At 33.9% G+C, this 18460-nt stretch overlaps 4 protein-coding genes across 4 annotated transcripts; 1 reads left to right on the forward strand and 3 right to left on the reverse strand.

The window, feature by feature from the left end:
• Positions 1-3169: 3169 nt before the first annotated feature.
• LOC140826977 (probable carboxylesterase 13) lies at positions 3170-4259 on the reverse strand. The gene has a single exon (XM_073189542.1). The coding sequence runs from the start codon at positions 4189-4191 to the stop codon at positions 3277-3279; it is 915 nt and encodes a 304-aa protein (XP_073045643.1). The 5' UTR covers positions 4192-4259; the 3' UTR covers positions 3170-3276.
• Positions 4260-6577: 2318 nt separating this feature from the next.
• On the forward strand, positions 6578-8398 carry LOC140826978 (protein ALP1-like). The gene has a single exon (XM_073189544.1). The coding sequence runs from the start codon at positions 6831-6833 to the stop codon at positions 8169-8171; it is 1341 nt and encodes a 446-aa protein (XP_073045645.1). The 5' UTR covers positions 6578-6830; the 3' UTR covers positions 8172-8398.
• Positions 8399-9655: 1257 nt separating this feature from the next.
• LOC140828330 (uncharacterized) lies at positions 9656-10577 on the reverse strand. The gene is made up of 2 exons (XM_073191318.1): positions 10289-10577; positions 9656-10042 (listed from the first exon to the last, which is right to left on the reverse strand). The coding sequence occupies exons 1-2, from the start codon at positions 10551-10553 to the stop codon at positions 9783-9785; spliced, it is 525 nt and encodes a 174-aa protein (XP_073047419.1). The 5' UTR covers positions 10554-10577; the 3' UTR covers positions 9656-9782.
• Positions 10578-15899: 5322 nt separating this feature from the next.
• LOC140826980 (transcription factor HHO2-like) lies at positions 15900-18460 on the reverse strand. The gene is made up of 5 exons (XM_073189546.1): positions 18075-18460; positions 17706-17932; positions 17028-17373; positions 16516-16592; positions 15900-16424 (listed from the first exon to the last, which is right to left on the reverse strand). The coding sequence occupies exons 1-5, from the start codon at positions 18286-18288 to the stop codon at positions 16149-16151; spliced, it is 1140 nt and encodes a 379-aa protein (XP_073045647.1). The 5' UTR covers positions 18289-18460; the 3' UTR covers positions 15900-16148.

Below are 18460 nucleotides of genomic sequence, written 5' to 3' on the forward strand. Positions count from 1 at the left end.
CCTTAAAATCAATCAGTTTATGGATTTGTCAATGCATAAATCATTATTTATATAAGTGAAACACACTTAAGGTAAATAATTATCAATTTAAAATACACGTGACTAACTCATCAAAATAATATCAAAACTAATGAAATAATAATATAGATAGTAAAATATAACTCATAATATTCAATTTAAGTAATATTTAATCTCCAACATAATTTTTTTACCTTCTGTTTTAAAAATTCTATATCATAGATAATTAATTTTATAACAGAATCAATCTACTACATCGATGACTATTAATTTCTTGTTAAATAAAATTTTAAAATAATTAATAAATCAACATATATAATGAAATAGACATTTAAATAAGATTATATGGTAAATATCAAATAAAAGGCAAAAACTTGTGTGAGACGGTCTCACGGGTCGTATTTGTGAGACGGATCTCTTATTTGGGTCACCCATGAAAAAGTATTACTTTTTATGCTAAGAGTATTACTTTTTTTTGTGAATATGGGTAGGGTTGACCCGTCTCACGGATTATGACCCGTGAGACGGTCTCACATGAGACTCACTCCAAATAAAATCAAATAAACTCATGAATAAGTATTAAATATAAATTTTAAATTATGAGTATGATTTTCACCATAAAAAATTTAAAATATAACAAAAAAAAATAAACTCTCATGAAAAATGATTTTTTTTTATATTTATTAAATCAGTTAGTTTGATTTCAAAATAATTAAATAAATATATTAAAATATATTATGTAAAAGTTTTAAAACTTTGGGTAATGTAATAAAATCATAATACAAAAACTTTACATATTATCCACACGTATAATATAGATTTATACATATTTAACAATAACAATTATTCTTTGAATATGTATGTATTAAACTTAAAGAAACTAGTTTTATTTTATTTCACATTTGTACCCACTAATACAATGTCCTTTTCAGTTTTCAACAACACAATTACACGTAGGTGGGGGTCCTTGGGCCTCCAAACTGCTTTTCTTCGATGCTAAACAAAGTTTTATTATGAACCTTAAATTTGTCTCAAGCTACCTGTCACAATTCAGGGATAGAACATCGAAGAAACCATAGGGCTTCTTTTGCAGCCATATATTTATACCGAATTAAATGACTCCAAAATGAGAAAACAAACACACGCTTATAGTTATTAGTTTTCTATGGTACACATCCACCGTACACAGTTATGTGAATATCGATGAGATGACACTCACCTGTTTAATGTGATGAAACTTAGAAAAATTGTTAATCCAACGGATGATTGGCACATCATTTGTACTTACATAACTATGCACGGTGAATGTGTAACATATCAAAATTATATATATATATATATATATATATATTAATTTTTAAGTATCAAGACATTATTATTATTATTATTATTATTATTATTATTATTATTATTATTATTATTTGTCATTTAAATTTTTAAATATTTTAAATATTTCTTATTATATCTTAGTTTTAGGCGAATACACAAATACCAACTTATTTTAATTAATGGTGTTTATAGGTATTTTTTGTGGTATATTAATCTAGCTACATATTTTTAAATTAATATATTAAATAATTTTTAATCGTAATAAATTGATAAAGATACAATAAAATTTTCATAAAATCGTCCATGATTACATGACTTATACGATGGAAATTGAAAAAAGAAAAAAGAAAAAAGGAAAGAAAAGAAAAGATCCGAGCAATTTCAGCAATAACTTGTGATGTAAAGCTGGTAGTGGATACAAATTATTTACGAGAAACTTAAATTATTTTTTGAATTTTTTTTAATGAAGTTGACTGCAATGGATCCATTAAACTTTGGTAATAATTTATGAAGTTAAATTGTCCGTGGATAGCAAATTATATTTTTAATTTAGACATCAATTATGGAGAAAATCTTTTCAGATCTTTCTTTTTCTATTACTATTACTATTACTATTAACAATGGGGATGGGAAAACGTGCGGTTGGTAGGCCAGTAGTGTATTTTCATATACCGAAAATATCTTTAAAGCAAGACGAGATAATAGGAGGCTTGGTTTGGTCAAGATTGTGAACTGGGCAATTCCCTTCTTAAACCGTCACCTGCCCGGAGGAGTGGACAACTCAGTCGATCCAAAACTTACACTTGTTCAACTTGGCATAGAACAAGTTGATCTTTAACATTGATGGAGATAATCAATTGATTGAAGATAATATTTCAAGGAGAGTTTATTTACAGAAGAGAACAAAAATGAATGAGGAAGAATATGAACTTACGTGTGTGGAACTTATTAAGTCTAACAAGAATTTTAACTGTTATTTTACAGCTATTGTACGGCTGTCATTTAGCTCAAGCTATATATCTAACATCCCCCTCAAGCTTGTAAGATGCTAAACAAATCAAGCTTGGACAAGAGGTAACAATGTTGGTCTGAATCCAAGGCTTTTGTGAAGAGATCAGCAGGCTGGTGATGTGTGGATATATGAGACGTGTTGATGATGTTGTCCCGAATTTTTTCACGTATGAAATGACAATCGATCTCGATGTGTTTTGTACGTTCGTGGTACAACGGATTTGAAGCGATGTGAAGTGCTGCCTGATTGTCACAATGAAGAACTGCTGGTTTGTCAAAAGATAATCTCATGTCCGTGAGGATTCCTCGAAGCTATGTAATTTCACAAGCTGTTGTTGCAATGGATCGATATTCAGCTTCAGCTGAAGAACGGGATACTGTATTTCGTTTCTTGGTTTTCCAAGAAATGGTTGATGTCCCAAGTTTAACAACATAACCAGTAAGTGATTTTCGACTCATTAAGCATGATCCTCAATCGGAATTGCAGTAGGCAGAGAGTATGAAGTCATTTGTGATGACAAAAAAATACCCAAGGCAGGAGTTTCTTTAACTAATGAATAAGTCCACGAAGCAAAACTTGTTAGATGTGGCTCATGAGTTAAGATCTTGGCATCATCTTCAACTCATTGTATTGTTTTAATACAAGTTTAACTTTAAAATGATAATTTTTTTTCTTAAATTTAAAAACTTTTCTCCAACTAAAAATTAGACTCTAAAATTTTATTTTTTTTAAATATTATTTATACTTATTTACAACTGTTTTATTACACGTATTATTTATTTATAAATTTATTAAAACATTAAGACAATCTTATATAATTATAAAATTTATAACAAGGACTTAATTTAATCTAAAACAAAAATTAATTGACAAAAGTAGCATGAACTAATTGAATTCTACGGCACACGAGTTTCAAGCTACTTGTTAATGAACTCCACCATCCGTTTCATCAACAGCGGAGCCTTGTTGGAGTTCGGCTTCAGCAAATGGAACACATGCCCCTCTCCCTCTGTCTCGAAAAACTCAACCACGCCATTCCAATCGCTGCTCTCCAACGCCTCGTGATACTTCACGCCCCTTTCCTTCAAGGAATCCTTCCCGGCAACGCAAACAAGCACCCTCTTGCACCGCAGATTCGACAGCAGGTTCTTATGGGCAGACGGGTTCAGCCTGGAATCGTTCGGGCCCGTGGGTTCGGGGCAGATAAAATTCCACAGGTGTTCAACGTCCCCAATCCCGAAATACGGGTGAACCAGAATCAGACCAATGAATTCGATACCCAATTCGGATTCTGCCCCCGCACGGACCACAATTTCATGAGCTATATTGGCACCGGCGCTGTCGCCCGCCACGAAAACCCGTTTAAAGTCGACGTGATCAGTGATCCAAGGGTCCTCCCCTTGCCCGACAGTAGTGGAATGAGACTCCACCCATTTCGTAGCATCCCAGCAATCGTCGTAGCACGCCGGGATCGGGTGCTCCGGGGCCAGCCTGTATTCAACTGACAAGACGACGGACCCAGATTCCACAGCAAGGTAATTGACGTAGTTATGGTACTGCGAAGAGAAGGCCGACTCGACGGAGAAAGCGCCGCCATGGACGTATATGATGAGGGGAAGTTTCGTGTCCGGCCCTTGCGTTGGAGGGAGGTATATTCGGGCCGTAACCCCGTTTTGCGGCGAAACAACGACGTCTTTGGAAAGAACGCCGGTGTCCGGATGTTTTGATGGGGGCAGGAAATCGTGTGTGACTAATCTTTCGATGTTGCCGGTGTTGTGGACGCGGAAGATTGGTGAGAAATCGTGGGTTACGTGGTGGGATCGGGCATCCATTGTGATTCGAGTCGAGAGTAAATACTCTATTAAATAGGAGTACGAGACTCTACGTGTTTCTAGATTCAAATCTTACGCACCAGTGTCACATATATTAATTTATAGATGTGCCAGCTGCATGGTAGTTAGTTAGGAATTGACTCATTTCTTGTCTCCTTTTTTTTTCAAATTTTTGCCATCAATACTTTAATTTTGGAGGTTCAATCATCCAAATAGTTATAGGCAACATCGACCCTTTCATTCGTTGGATAGAATTTGTTGATGTTATTGGAACAGGTATTTGATATCCACGGATGTATCCAAGTCATAAAAAAAGAGGCAGGGTTATTTTTAGTCCGGATTTTGGGTAATTAGGAAGCCAAGAAAGTTGAGTAAAATACCTGTGTTCAGAAGGAGCCGAGCTTGCAACTGAACTGGGGAAGTAAAGAGCTTGGATGGAACAATCAGTAGACAGTGCTCGATAACATTGTTATCCACTCGAGCATCTTGGTATATGTGTCATCTCCAAAGTTCACAGATATGGAACACCGTGACTTGATCATCTAGGAAGATCTTTTGGCTTTCGTGGGAATGATGAGACTAGATTGCAATAAGAATGGTTTGTCAGAATTGACATTTTACTAACCAAGCATGAGCGACTCCTTACCATGAGTAGAAAATGAATATTCCAAATACCAAGTTTGTTTAATATTTAACGTATTGACATATATTATGGGGGGAAAGAGCATACAGACTAAATATACATTCTCCTAACATAAACTCACTTATTTGATTTGAACGTTTTAGTGGATACGCCCCATTAATGATCTTTGTTATCCTAAGTGTGCAGGCTTGCAAGAGCCCGGGTATCCCTAGTTCAAGATCCGGTATATCAAGACAAGAACCAGTCTGACCCGTTGTAATTACCCACCACCATCAAAGTCAATTCACATTGTCAACATCAGTATTAAACTTAAGAAACTAGTTTTTTAATGTTATTTTCACATTATCATTTGAATCTCATGACTCACAAATCACAAGTGATGGAGTCTCAGCTCCTCACAGTTACAAAAGGATGCCATAACCCAAATATTTTGAGCGTTGTAAAATTTTTATTTTAATTACGGACATGTATAGAATATTATTTTCGAATTATGTAAGTAATAATAATGACGGAAATATTGAATAATACATTGTACTCAAAATTTTTTCAGCCAATAATACCTTAAAATCGAAATCAATTGCAAGATATACACATTAATTTCGAATTTTAATATGGATATCAACATGATTAGAAAGAAATATTTCATACAAGACAACTTTCTCAACAAGGAAGCTAGCAATTTGCAATACAGTACGTATACATCATAAATTTGTACGACAAAACAGTCTACATTTAACCAAGAGTGAATTTCAAATCTAATAGCTAGCCACACATTTTTATATTAATTTTGACACAATTTTAAGTATGGAATAGATATCTCGAAATATGGAATGATTATCTCATATTTTTGAAAAGAATATAATCAGTTTATGAAGGATTTTCACCCGACACCTATAAATGCCCACTAGACCATTGCATAATTCACACCTCTCAATTTTGAAATTCTCTCCCTAGAATTTTCGAAACTCTCATCTCCAATTTATGTCGAATAGCGAAGCTCTGCTACCGTCCATACTCGGAGGAATTTCGAACTCCCAGCGTAAAATCCTTCACATTTTTATCATTCAAAAACTGATATAAGTGGGCTTGTTTTAAAATTTAATTTTCGGTTATACAAATTTTCGTTTACGAAAATTCGGCCAAGTACAAATTTTTCTTCTACTTCATTCTTGATACGATTATCGTATGATGTGTGTGTGAGCAATGTGAGGATTCAGATGAATTTGGGTGGGAATCCTAATATGATATATTTATGGCTCTTATACGGTGTGATTGTAACCGTTATACGACATCGCTCCCTTAGAAACGTCAAAAATTAGAGACTATCAGTAAATCATGGAAAGTAGATGAATCCCATTGTTTAGTCAATATTGTACATGTGATATGACTCATTTTGTACATGTTATGTGTTTCGAAATTTATGCATGTTGTGGCTCAAAAACAACCTTCATTTATTGTGTGACGACCATATCATACACCCCTTCTCAGATAGCCAAGGAACAGCTCGAAGAAGTAGAGTCAGACCAGTTTTGAGGCTGGTGAATTTCGAGGTTTAAAGTTTAAGTTTAAATTTAATTTAAGTTGTAACGATTCCGCATTAATTCTGTCGTTTTTCAGTTAGTTCATTATAAAGACAATTATATTTATTTGGAAATTATGATATAAAATGGTTTTGATTTACATTGTATTACGAGCCTTATTTTTTCGATTTTATGATTGTTAAACAACATTAGTGACGACTAATCTCGATCTCGAAACGTGACAGATCCAATCCAAACTTGATCTAGAGTCTCGGTCATCCATAAACAGATCCATATGATCCAACGTCGTTGTATCAAATCGTTTCATTGCCTTCCACGCGCCGCCGCCGTCATTGCACGATAGCTCCGCCTTCTATTACCAGTGGTGAAGCATTCAGGATTCACTATGTTCATCCCTTCAATCGTCTCTCTCTAATATGTAGTAGTTTGTTTCTTCGATCTTAAAAGATACAAAAATGGATCAATCTTTCATGCTTATGCTATCAAATCTCCTCCACCTCCACAACTACCTGGACCCATCCACGTCCCCTCTCTTCTCCGACTCTGCCTTATCCGCCGATGCTTCCTCCTCTTCCGGTCTGCTCTCCTCCACCTCCGCTGCCCCACTCCTCTTCTTCACCCTCGCCTCCGTCCTTTCCTACCTCGCTTCTCACGTCCCCAAAAAAACCACATCCGCCGCCGGTGCCAAAACCTCTTCCCCATCGTCCTCGAAAAGCCCTTCCGAATTCTCCGTTGCTGCCTTCCGGGCTCTGTCCACAGAGCGCATTTGGGCTATGGAAGCCCCTCTTCGAGATGCCCAGTGGCGGTCTTTGTACGGCCTTTCGTATCCCGTCTTCACCACCGTCGTGGATAAGCTCAAACCTTTCATTACCCAATCTCAGCTCTCCCTCCCCTCCGATTACGCCGTTGCAATGGTCCTCTCCCGCCTCTCCCATGGCTTATCTCTCAAAACCCTAGCTTCCCGTTATGGCCTTGAACCCTACCTGATTTCCAAAATCACCAATATGGTTACTCGCCTTTTAGCCACAAAGCTTTACCCTGAATTCATCAAGATCCCTGTTTCACGTCGCCGTTTGGTGGACACCATTCAAGGGTTTCAGGAGCTTACCTCTCTACCCAACGTCTGTGGCGCCATCGATTCAGCTCCAATCAAGCTTCACAAGCTCAGCCCCGATGTCATTAATGGTTCAATGTACTTTTGCAAACATGGGTTTCCATCCGTTCTGCTGCAAGTTGTCTCAGACCATAAAAAAATCTTCTGGGACGTGTGTGTGAAGGCACCCGGTGGATATGACGACGCCACCCATTTTCGCGACAGTTTGTTGTACAATAGGTTAATTTCCGAGGATGTTGTTTGGGACAAGGTAATTAGTGTTAGGGCACAGCATGTAAGACCGTACATTGTTGGGGACTGGTGTTTCCCGTTGCTACCATTTTTGCTCACCCCATTTAGTGACAATAGAACAGGAACTGCCGCACAGAATACGTTTGATGAAGCTTTAATGAAAGGGAGAAAGGCAGTGGAGGAGGCAATTGGGTTGCTAAAAGGGAGGTGGAAGATTCTGCAAGATTTGAATGTGGGATTAAATCATGCGCCGCAAACAATAGTTGCATGCTGTGTGTTGCACAATTTATGCCAGATTGCTAGGGAGCCAGAACCTGAAATGTGGCAGGAGCCGGAAGAAAACGGACAGGCTCCTCGGGTGTTGGAGAATGAAAAGTCCTTTTACTACTATGGGGAGAGCTTGAGGCAGACTTTGGCTGATGATCTGTATCAACGACTATCATCAAGATGAGGACTTGAAACAAGATGTATATTAGCTGTGTTTGGTAAAGATAAGGCATGATTCAGCTGATGATTACCCCCTTTCCTTTTGTCTGTAAGTGTATGTTGCCTGTGGTGATTGTGGCAAACTAAATTGATTTTAGAGTTGGAAACTGATATTGGAAGATATGGATTCAAAGAAGTAATACAGCTTTTCGGCACACTTTACTTCTAGAGTTTAATCATTTGATTGTTCGACTTAGTATTGTCATTTGACAGTTATATAACTGTGTTGCTTAGGATCTTCTCATTTTAATATCCTTTTTGATCTTGCGAACTATGATAGATCATACTTGGCTTGTATTTTCGTCTTCAAAGGATGAATTGTATATATAATATGTTGCTCGAGCTAGAGGAATAACTTTATACCTTAATCACACCCATTATTAGTTTCTCCAGAAAACGTTATGGTTAAGTATCCAGGCATCTAGGGTGCTGGCTTGTATGAATCCTTGATGAAACTTCGAGTTGGAATGTAAACCCCTGATGACGGGCGTCACAGCAGTAATTCTTTTTGTGGAGTTATCGTAAGGCTCGGCTCTCGAGTCTGTACTAGATATTTAACTCCATTTTTATGACCTGTGTATCTATCTTCTCCAGCATGTTGGATCTCAGTTATTTTGGCTAAATTTGCAGGCTTTCCGGTTTACAACAAGTGCTATTAGAGACTCATGATGTCGGTTTAGTTTCGTCAGATTTAAGAAAAACACAAATGTTAAATGATGATCATACCAAAAAAACGTAGTAACTTTTAATTTTATCTCATTTTAAAACCAATTCACTCAAATAATATTTACGAATAAGATGCATTTTTTGTTAAAATGAAGTACTAACGATATTAAATGATTACAATAGTATCTTAAATTTAAAAAATGAAAATAAGATATAAACTAAAATGAATTATTAAAAATAACACCTATTTTTATTAGCAAAACCACCCGTTGTTCTTGTTATGTAGGTTCTCTTGATAAAGACAAAAATTTATGTGAGACGGTCTCACGGGTCATATTTTGTAAGACATATTTCTTATTTGGGTCATCCATTAAAAAGTATTACTTTGTATGCTAAGAATATTATTTTTTTATTGTGAATATCGGTAGGATTGACCCGTCTCACAGATAAAGATTCGTTAGACCGTTTTACAAAAGACCTACTCCTTAAAAAAATGTGTTTTGAAATCAATACTAAGAGATGCAGGGTTTTACTGATAATTTGTATGGTAAAAAGTGAAGAAACAAGTGTTTTAACTAATACAAAGAATCAAATAAAATTGTATTACAGATCAATTTTGTTAGACGATCGATCTTCTACATGCCTCGACTCATGAAAATGTATTTTTTTATGTCATAAGAATTATTATTTTTTATTTCAAATATATATCTAGTCGACCAATAAATTTATTAGACCGTCTCACATATAAGTTTCAACCTCTTATTGAAAGTGCCAAGCAGATAGAATTCCCAAATCATTTATTCGATAAAATAAAGTATGTATAAGACATATTCAAACGTAGGCAAACGACGCAAGAAATCAATCCAAGCAAACAATATGGCAACATAAATTATTCTCAACAATCTTTGGTTCAATAATTCGGACGGATCGAAGGCCAGACCACAAACTTCATCATCCCAACATTGCAATGGAATCCATCGCGTTCCCCGCAAGTGAAATAGTACGGCTGCCACCTCTTGAGCACGAACTCGAACCCGTCCCCGTCTCCCTGTGCTACATCTCCTATTTTCTTCGCCCTCCTCAGGTCACATTTTTGAAAACTCCAGAAATTCGGTAACAAAGAGACGCTGTGAGGCAATGTGGTATCATTTGGTACATCATATTTGAACACTGCAAACAGAAACCAAAACCATACGATCAGTTTCAACAATCAACAAGTACTTCTAGAGTAATACATGTATTTGGTCCATTAGAGATGCAACTGATGATTCAACAGAATTTTTCAAAAAATTATACTTAAAAATTTTTTATCCCACGAGCCAGAAGGGCCTATATCGAGTGTCGTCGGTCCGCCACAGGCTGCAAGGATGATCTATACACACACAAACACAAACACAAACTTTGAGAAATGTATACCTAGTGTGTCATTCAAGTAGAAGGGTCCATTCTTGAGTGCCCATTCGGTATAATTGTAGCCAAAATGCCAATTTTCAGACCCCCCAACCACAATTTTCCTGGAACCCTGAGTACTATAATTCTTGTGCCAGTATCCCCAGTAGCCTTCATTTCGGTTCCAATTCCCTGCAGTATCTGTCCAGTTCTTGTTAGCCACAGCAAGCTCAAATATGGAAAGAGCAACAACAAGAACCATAATCAAAGATCCTCCACATTGCAAAGCCATAATAAATCCTTTATATATATATATATATATATATATTTGCAATTATGAGATCTCAGAGACAGTTTATAATTTTAAATCAACATTTGATTGGGGTATTTATAGCATGCATGGGAACATTTTAGGGTGATTGGTTGGTAAAAAAGGAATTTAGAAAATAGTGTGTGAAAATCAAAAAGTTAGTTTTTCTTGTTAATCTCGTTGCTAGACACGTTTTTTATCCTCTTACAATCGGTCATGCATCACGTTCTTTAATATATAATTATCGAAAATAATTTTGAATCATTATAATACAAAAATTTATATTATTATATTGTATTAATCAGTGTATCATATTTATAAATTTCAAAATACCTCGTATACAATTAAAGTGATTTAATATATATGATGTCACATTATATCTAACAAATTTTATTTTGTCAATTTTTTTTATGATTGTATTTAAAATTGCTGATTTTTTTTAATCAACATTCAACAAATTAAATACATCCAATCACTACTTGTAAATATGGTAAAAGTTTGTGTGAGACGGTCTCACAGGTCGTATTTTGTGAGACATATATTTTATTTGGGTCATCTATGAAAAATATTATTTTTTTATTGTAAATATCGGTAGGGTTGATCCGTCTCACATATAAAGATCCGTGAGACCATCTCACAAGAGACCTACTATTTAAATATATGTTTGTGGAAAATTGCAATATTAGTTTATGGTTGGGTAAATATAATTAAGAGTGAGTCTCGTGTGAGACCGTCTCACGGATCCTAATCTGTGAGACGGGTCAACCCTACTCATATTCACAATAAAAAGTAATACTTTTAGCATAAAAAATATTACTTTTTCATGAATGACCCAAATAAAAGATACTTCTCACAAATACGACCCGTGAGACCGTCTCACACAAGTTTTTGTCTATAATTAATTGGCTAGTCTTCCACTAAGATCTTGGTGGTTTGATGCTTGTACATATTTGAAATTCAACTAAAGACGCAAATTTCTTCCCCCCATACCGAACCTAGTTAGTTGTAAGTCCAACATATATATGTTATTCAAATTGATAATTTATTTGGTGAATCAATCGAGTTATGTTACATTTTCTTCATTAAAAAAATTATAATAATAATTAAAAAAAAGTTTAAAAAAAAGATCCAATTTAGCGGAAAGGTAATGGGATTTTCAGACATGAATTAGTCTCCATGACCGACTTCATCAATTAACCTTGAAATATTCAAACGCACTATGTAATATAATAAATAACAATTATATTTATTTATTTATTTTTTAAAAAAAAATCGACTATGATCCACTTTCAATTAAGTGTTAAGAGATCCTTGACTCTTCGTTGCATTTGGGTTCACAGGTTTTGATTATAGTTTTGTCGTTAATAATAATTCATATCTTATTTATATACACATTAGTTACATAAATTAGAATAAATTTCAAACGACTACAATATTAGGTGAGCTTGAAATTCAATCTAATCTAATTAATATGAAACACTATATAAATATACAAGGAAATTTTGGATTTTATGATTTTGGTTATCTAAAAACACAAAAATATATTTAAATACATATAAATCATCCGTGTATTATTGATTTAAAATCATAAATTTTCAATATAATTAAATTTGCCCTATGTTTCTTGGACCATACTTTTGGGCTTGAGAGCAATGCACACTGGATTTTGATATATTAAAAGGGATAACATATTGGTTATGTTTCTTCTCATCTAATTTAATACAAGATGTTCATATAACGAGCCCAAATATTTTTATTTTGAAATTATATATAATATGAACATCTTGTATAAAAATATATCGAGTCGCATTCAAAGAGAATGTACGTACATTGACATTAATCGCCACTTATTGTTTATACATGTGACATTAATCAAACTTATCTTAGTTTTATAAAATAATATATAACATTAAAATTCTATTTTATTGAATGCTCCAATCAAAGAGATGAGGACCTGAAAGACAATTCAAGCATAAAATTTTGGTAAAAACTTGTGTGAGACGGTATCACACGTCGTATTTTGTGAGACAGATATCTTATTTGGGTCATTCATGAAAAAAGTATTAATTTTCATGCTAAGAGTATTACTTTTTATTGTGAATATCGGTAAAGTTGACACATCTCACAAGTAAAGATTCCTGAAACAGTCTACTCTAAAAATTTTGTTGTTTTCCTCATATTTCCCCACACCCTTTCACCTAAAAAGTTTCCTTTCACCTAAAAAGTTTTGAAATATTAAGGTGGTGGGCTCACTCTCATCGTATCTTGTCTTCACGATTCTTTCTCCATTATTCTGTATGTGAAAGAGATTGATTGTCGAGAATTTTGGATAGACTTGCAACTCTTGGAATTCTTTACTTCGAACAATGGTTCTTTTTGGCATTTCAAAATATACGCGAAAATTCTTAATTGACTTTCTCATGAGTCAATTTTATAAGATTTATATTTTATTTGACTCACTCGTGAAAAATATTAAAAAAATATGACAGGGTTGACTCGTCATACAAATAAAGATCCGTGAGACCGCCTCACAAGATACCTACTTTGAAATATAAATATCAAGTTTAAAATTTTAAATATAGTGCCCATTTACTTATAGAAAAGCCTCATGCTTGGTTGGGGAACATTTTGAATGGAAATTTTAAAGAGATTAGGCATGTAATTTATTAGTATTTTATTAATGGTTTCGTTCTTGTACAAGGTATTAGATTATTTAATTATCGGGTGTCCAATGGATGAGTTAAAATATATATAGTTTTGAAAATACACAATTTCTTTTATCAAACAAAGGTTAAATACATAAACTATCCAGAGAATCGTGGAAACATATCACGTTTCTTCAGTTTTCGGACAAAAATTATGCATCATTTTCCAATCTCTACAATTATTCATTTATTTCATTGAATTTTTGCAACTCGAATAAGAAATGTTTTATTATTTATTTTCTTTAAACTTATTGTTTGAGAAAAAAAGAACGTGGAAAATCAATTAAGATGCGTTTGGATTTATAAATTTCAAATGTATTTATATAATTTTAAAGAAGCAAGACCATATACTTCAAATTCACATCTTGATATGTCTCATGTTAATAAAAATATATTTCAAGTTCACCCGATAATCGAGACACTCAAATTCATTCTACTTTGTGTCGCTAATATATAAATAAGTAAGATTTGATTTAAGATTTCATATATTATTTCATTGTTAATAATGAAATTATAATCGAAATCCATGAATTTCAAATCAATTCAGCCAAATACAAAATAATTGTGGGATTGCCCATATGGAATAACATAAAATGACATTAAACCATTGTGGGACATGGTTTTCTTGTTTGAACTTTGAACAAATCAAGATTCTTTTTATATCTCTACAAATTGTTGCATGTAGATTCCATTAATTAACAATGTATATATTTTCCTTCGGTTCAGTTCGGTTTTATACCAACAGGTGTTATTTGGTTTTGATATAATTATTTAAATTAATAATATAAATATATTATAAAATATAATATGTTATCGTTTTACATGATTTTTTAGTAAAACATTTAAATATAAACTCTAAATTAATAATGAAAAACAATCAACTAAAAATTATTCAAAATATTTCTTAATTCACTAAACATCGTCTCAAAAAATATATAATATAAATAAAAAATTAATTTAATGAAATTTCGATTTTTCTTGTCAGTTCGATTTTGACATATTTAATCCGAAACCGAACCAAATGAAATTCAATTTTAATATTTATATTTGAATTACAAAATTCGACTTTTCAGTTCAATTCAATATTTGGTTTTTCGATTTGGATTTTCGATTTTTCCGATTTTATTCGAAATATTGAACACGCTTAACTGAAATCAAGGTTAAATAAGGATTTTTCATTCAATGAAGAATGAATCATTAAAGTTCAACAACTTGAGAGTAAATAGTTCATTTTCATGGAGTAAATTAAACAAAATGAGAAAATATCTATAAAGAGAAAGCGTGAATTTCAAATCCATTCATTACATGTTTAATTTATTTATTTAACTAATAAAACAGATTTCAGATTTCTCTATAGAACGATGATATTTATAACATGTCCTTCAATTCCCTTATCTCATATCAAAATCCTTCGATCCAAAGGATACACATCATCACAAGAATAAGTTCAAAAGGAAAGCAAAGAATATAGAATGGGATTCTTTAGAAAACTTTAGCCTACACCAAGATTAGGTCTAATTAAATATTGTTGTGTATTTTGATAAAGTAATTTCATAAAATATATATTGAAAGATACTATGTACGTTTTATTTTATGCATTGACATACAAATGTTTTATTATAATATTATAATTACAATGTATAAAAATTGAGGTGGGTATCACACCAGATAATCGCAATTTGCTTTTACTAAAAAAATAAATTTGTGCGAGATGTTCTTAAATTTGAAAATAAAGTTTCATTAAATTGGAGTATCAGATAATAATAAAATATTTTATAGTGAATTGAAATGGAAAACTATAATTTATTAAATTATGATATAATATAACTATATAATAAATTTACTAAGTGGTCAAAAGGTAAATTTAATATAATAATATATAATGTCGGGAGATGGTAAAAGAAAGATTTATGACTCAAAAAACAGCGAAGTTAATTGTTTTTTGACAAACGTGTGTGAGATAGTTTTACGGGTCGTATTTTGTGAGACAGATCTCTTATTTGAGTTATCTACGAAAAAATATTACTTTTTATGTTAAGAGTATTATTTTTTATTATGAATATCTCGGTAGGATTGACCCGTCTCACAGATAAAGATTCGTGAGACTATCTCACAAGAGACCTACTTTTGTTTTTTTTATTAAAAAAAAAAAAGGCAAAGAGAATTTCATTAAATTAAATCGGATACAATTACATCATAAACAAAAGAAGGCGAGGGGAAGACTCAGCCTTCAAGACCAGTAATAAAACCAATTGTTTATGCCACAACGTGAGTCAATATCAACATTTATTTGCTGAAAACTGACAGAGTTTCGAAAATTAATTCAAATATATTGTAAAGTTTAGTTTGACAGGAGGATTAATTTAAATTGAATGAAGGGATTTGAAATCCATAAATCTCGGAACATAAACTTCGGGGTATATCTGAATTTCCAGAGAAAAGATCCAAGTATGATACTACTACCAGCTTATTTATTTTTTACACATATTAAAAATATCATTGAAAAAACAAAATTTATAAACAGACTTCACATTTTCTCCTTGCTTAATTTATTTGTATATTTTTCGAACTTAGTTAATAAAGGTGTGGAGTATGTAGACAGACAGAATGGGAACTAGCATATTCACACGCAAGGCAACACTTTAAGCAAGACATCATCGGTTCAGAAATTTCACATTGATTAGGTACAACGTTGTTTCAACAGACAAAATACCAAGAAATTTCATGGGAAAAATAGGTCAACCTAATGATTCGCATGTATTCGAATTCGATACAGAGGCCGGAAAACAAGCCTAATCCTGCAAAAATTTCAAGCAACTCGGCCTCAAGATTCTCCTCTGTATGTTTTGTATAGAGTCAGGTTTATCAAAATTCACAGCCAAAGTTTTCCCATTTTCACGTCATCATTGTCTCCTAAAGATAATTGAATTTCATCATCTTCCTCTTCCATCCTCTCCCCTCCCGTCAAAGAAGTTGCTCTAGAAAATCCCGCCAAGTGTGTGTGGCGCTGAGGCGATCCGGACCGAGATTTTCTTTGTTTGGAAAACTTAGAGCATCGTTCTCGAGACAACATCCAAGAAGCTCCAAGAACAATAGGATGATTAGCGCTTGTCGATGCGCCAACTCTACAAGCGTTGATGCGATATTTCTAAGACAAGATCAAATCAAGAAACATGTGGGTTTTTCCTATTGTGAAGATAGGAGGAATTTAAAAGAAGAATAGGCAGGGTGAAACCTACCTGCAGATGACTCTTAACTTCATCATTGGAGAGACCGTCGACTCGCATAAGTTCTCTGATTTGTTTAGGAGTTGCAGCTGCAATGCGTTGAACAAAATTAAATGAGAGACAATGCAAGAATTACTATTTAAGGAAGTATGACCGGGTCCAGAAATCCAAATAGTGTTTCCCTGTGAAGAAACGTAAAAGACACAGTTTTGGAGTTGGAACACAACTCCAGCCTCCAATCACTCATCAATCTAGAGATGCAAGAATAACTCTAAAAGCAGAAATATAAAACACAAACTAAAAAAAAGTCTCACATCAGAGAGAATCAGTGCTTTCCGTATTATACCTCTGAATCGGAGCAGAATAACTAATCTCAGATATGAATATGAGGAACGCAAATACTAAGACCCACCCAAATTTTCATGAATGTCAAATCCAAGACCTGAATGAGCGATGAAACTAGAAACATATAGAGAGCATAAATTCGTTAATAGATTAGAAATGACTAGTCATTGACTTTCGACCTTGAGCACCTCCAAGCTTCTGCAGGGCATCGACAAAACGTCGATGCAACTCAGGTGACCAGCATCTCCTTTGCTTCCTAGTCATTTGCTGCGACTGCTGTCCGTTGCTTAACCTTGAATGTTCTTCAGTGTAGACATTTGAACCTGATCTGCCACAAGTGGATTTTGAGCCAAAAGCACTCGAATTCATCTCTTCCGGTCGGTTATTGGCCTCAGGTGTACCAAGAGAAAGCCTGGGAACCAGAGTTGATTCATCCCCATTTTTCTCCACCACTGGCAGCACTGGGAAATTAGTACACCTTTTAAATGGCCAGAGGGCCGTTCCTGCTATCCTGTTTTTACAACTCTGAAACAAATCATTCATCCCGGATTGATTAAATTTCACTTCCACTTCATATACATCAAGGAATACCACACAAAGCCATAAATACACAGCCAAGAAACCTTGTCATGAAACATGTCTTGGTAAAATACCAAGTTCTGCAATCTATTAATCAAGAAGATACCACAGAAAGATATACAGGCCAAAAAAACATATTTAGATGACATGTCCTCGAAAAATTCCAACTTCTCCATTTGATTATCAGGAAATCGTCTCAAAAATCCAAATATACAAGACCAAAAAACCTTGTCAGAAACAATCCCGGTAAATTACAAATGTTGCCATCTCATTTGTACCTTTATATTGTCCGGTTTTAATGCTTGTTCATCGTTAAGATGCTGATTATCAGAGTTCCACAACTGCACAGAACTCATCCAATTCATTTTATCTCTACTTTTCACGTCATCTTCACTGTTTTCAATTTTCTCACGTTTTTCATCAGCGATTTTCTTCGATGGCATGAATTCTTCCAACGGAACTGCGTTTGATTTCTCACGTTGCACCTCTTTCACTGCCACAATCGCTGAAAATACAATCCAAAACCCAACATAAGAAATCAACGTTCATGTAAAGATTTTTATTTTATTTTCTCAAAGCAAAAATCAAATTAAAAAACATCTAAACAATAACAGTCAGAACCCAACAACGAAAACAAAAATGCTTACTGATTTCCAGGAGCAGCACGCAAAGAGGAAGCTCACTTTTGAAAGGTTCGATCTTTTTCTTCTCAGCTTCGAGCTCATCAATATATTCAGCAAGTTGCACAATCTTTTCAGACGGGCTATGATTCCTCAAAAACTCCGAAATCAACCCACCTATCGACGAACCCATCTCCGCCAATAGAAACTTGAAATCCAAACTCATACCCAACGCTCCCATTATATCTTTATTTTAATCACCTTATTAATTTCCGTGATTGCCAAGAAATTAAGCGACGACCCAAACCACGAGATACGAGGATAATCACGTGAGTTTTAAATGGAAGTGTAGAGAGAGAAAGAGGGAAGGAATTTGGAAACGGAAGATTCTGTCAAACAACTTCGAGTCTTGA

This window comes from Primulina eburnea, chromosome 3 (assembly GCF_022965805.1).
Source record: "Primulina eburnea isolate SZY01 chromosome 3, ASM2296580v1, whole genome shotgun sequence".
In the NCBI taxonomy this organism is placed as follows: domain Eukaryota; kingdom Viridiplantae; phylum Streptophyta; class Magnoliopsida; order Lamiales; family Gesneriaceae; genus Primulina; species Primulina eburnea.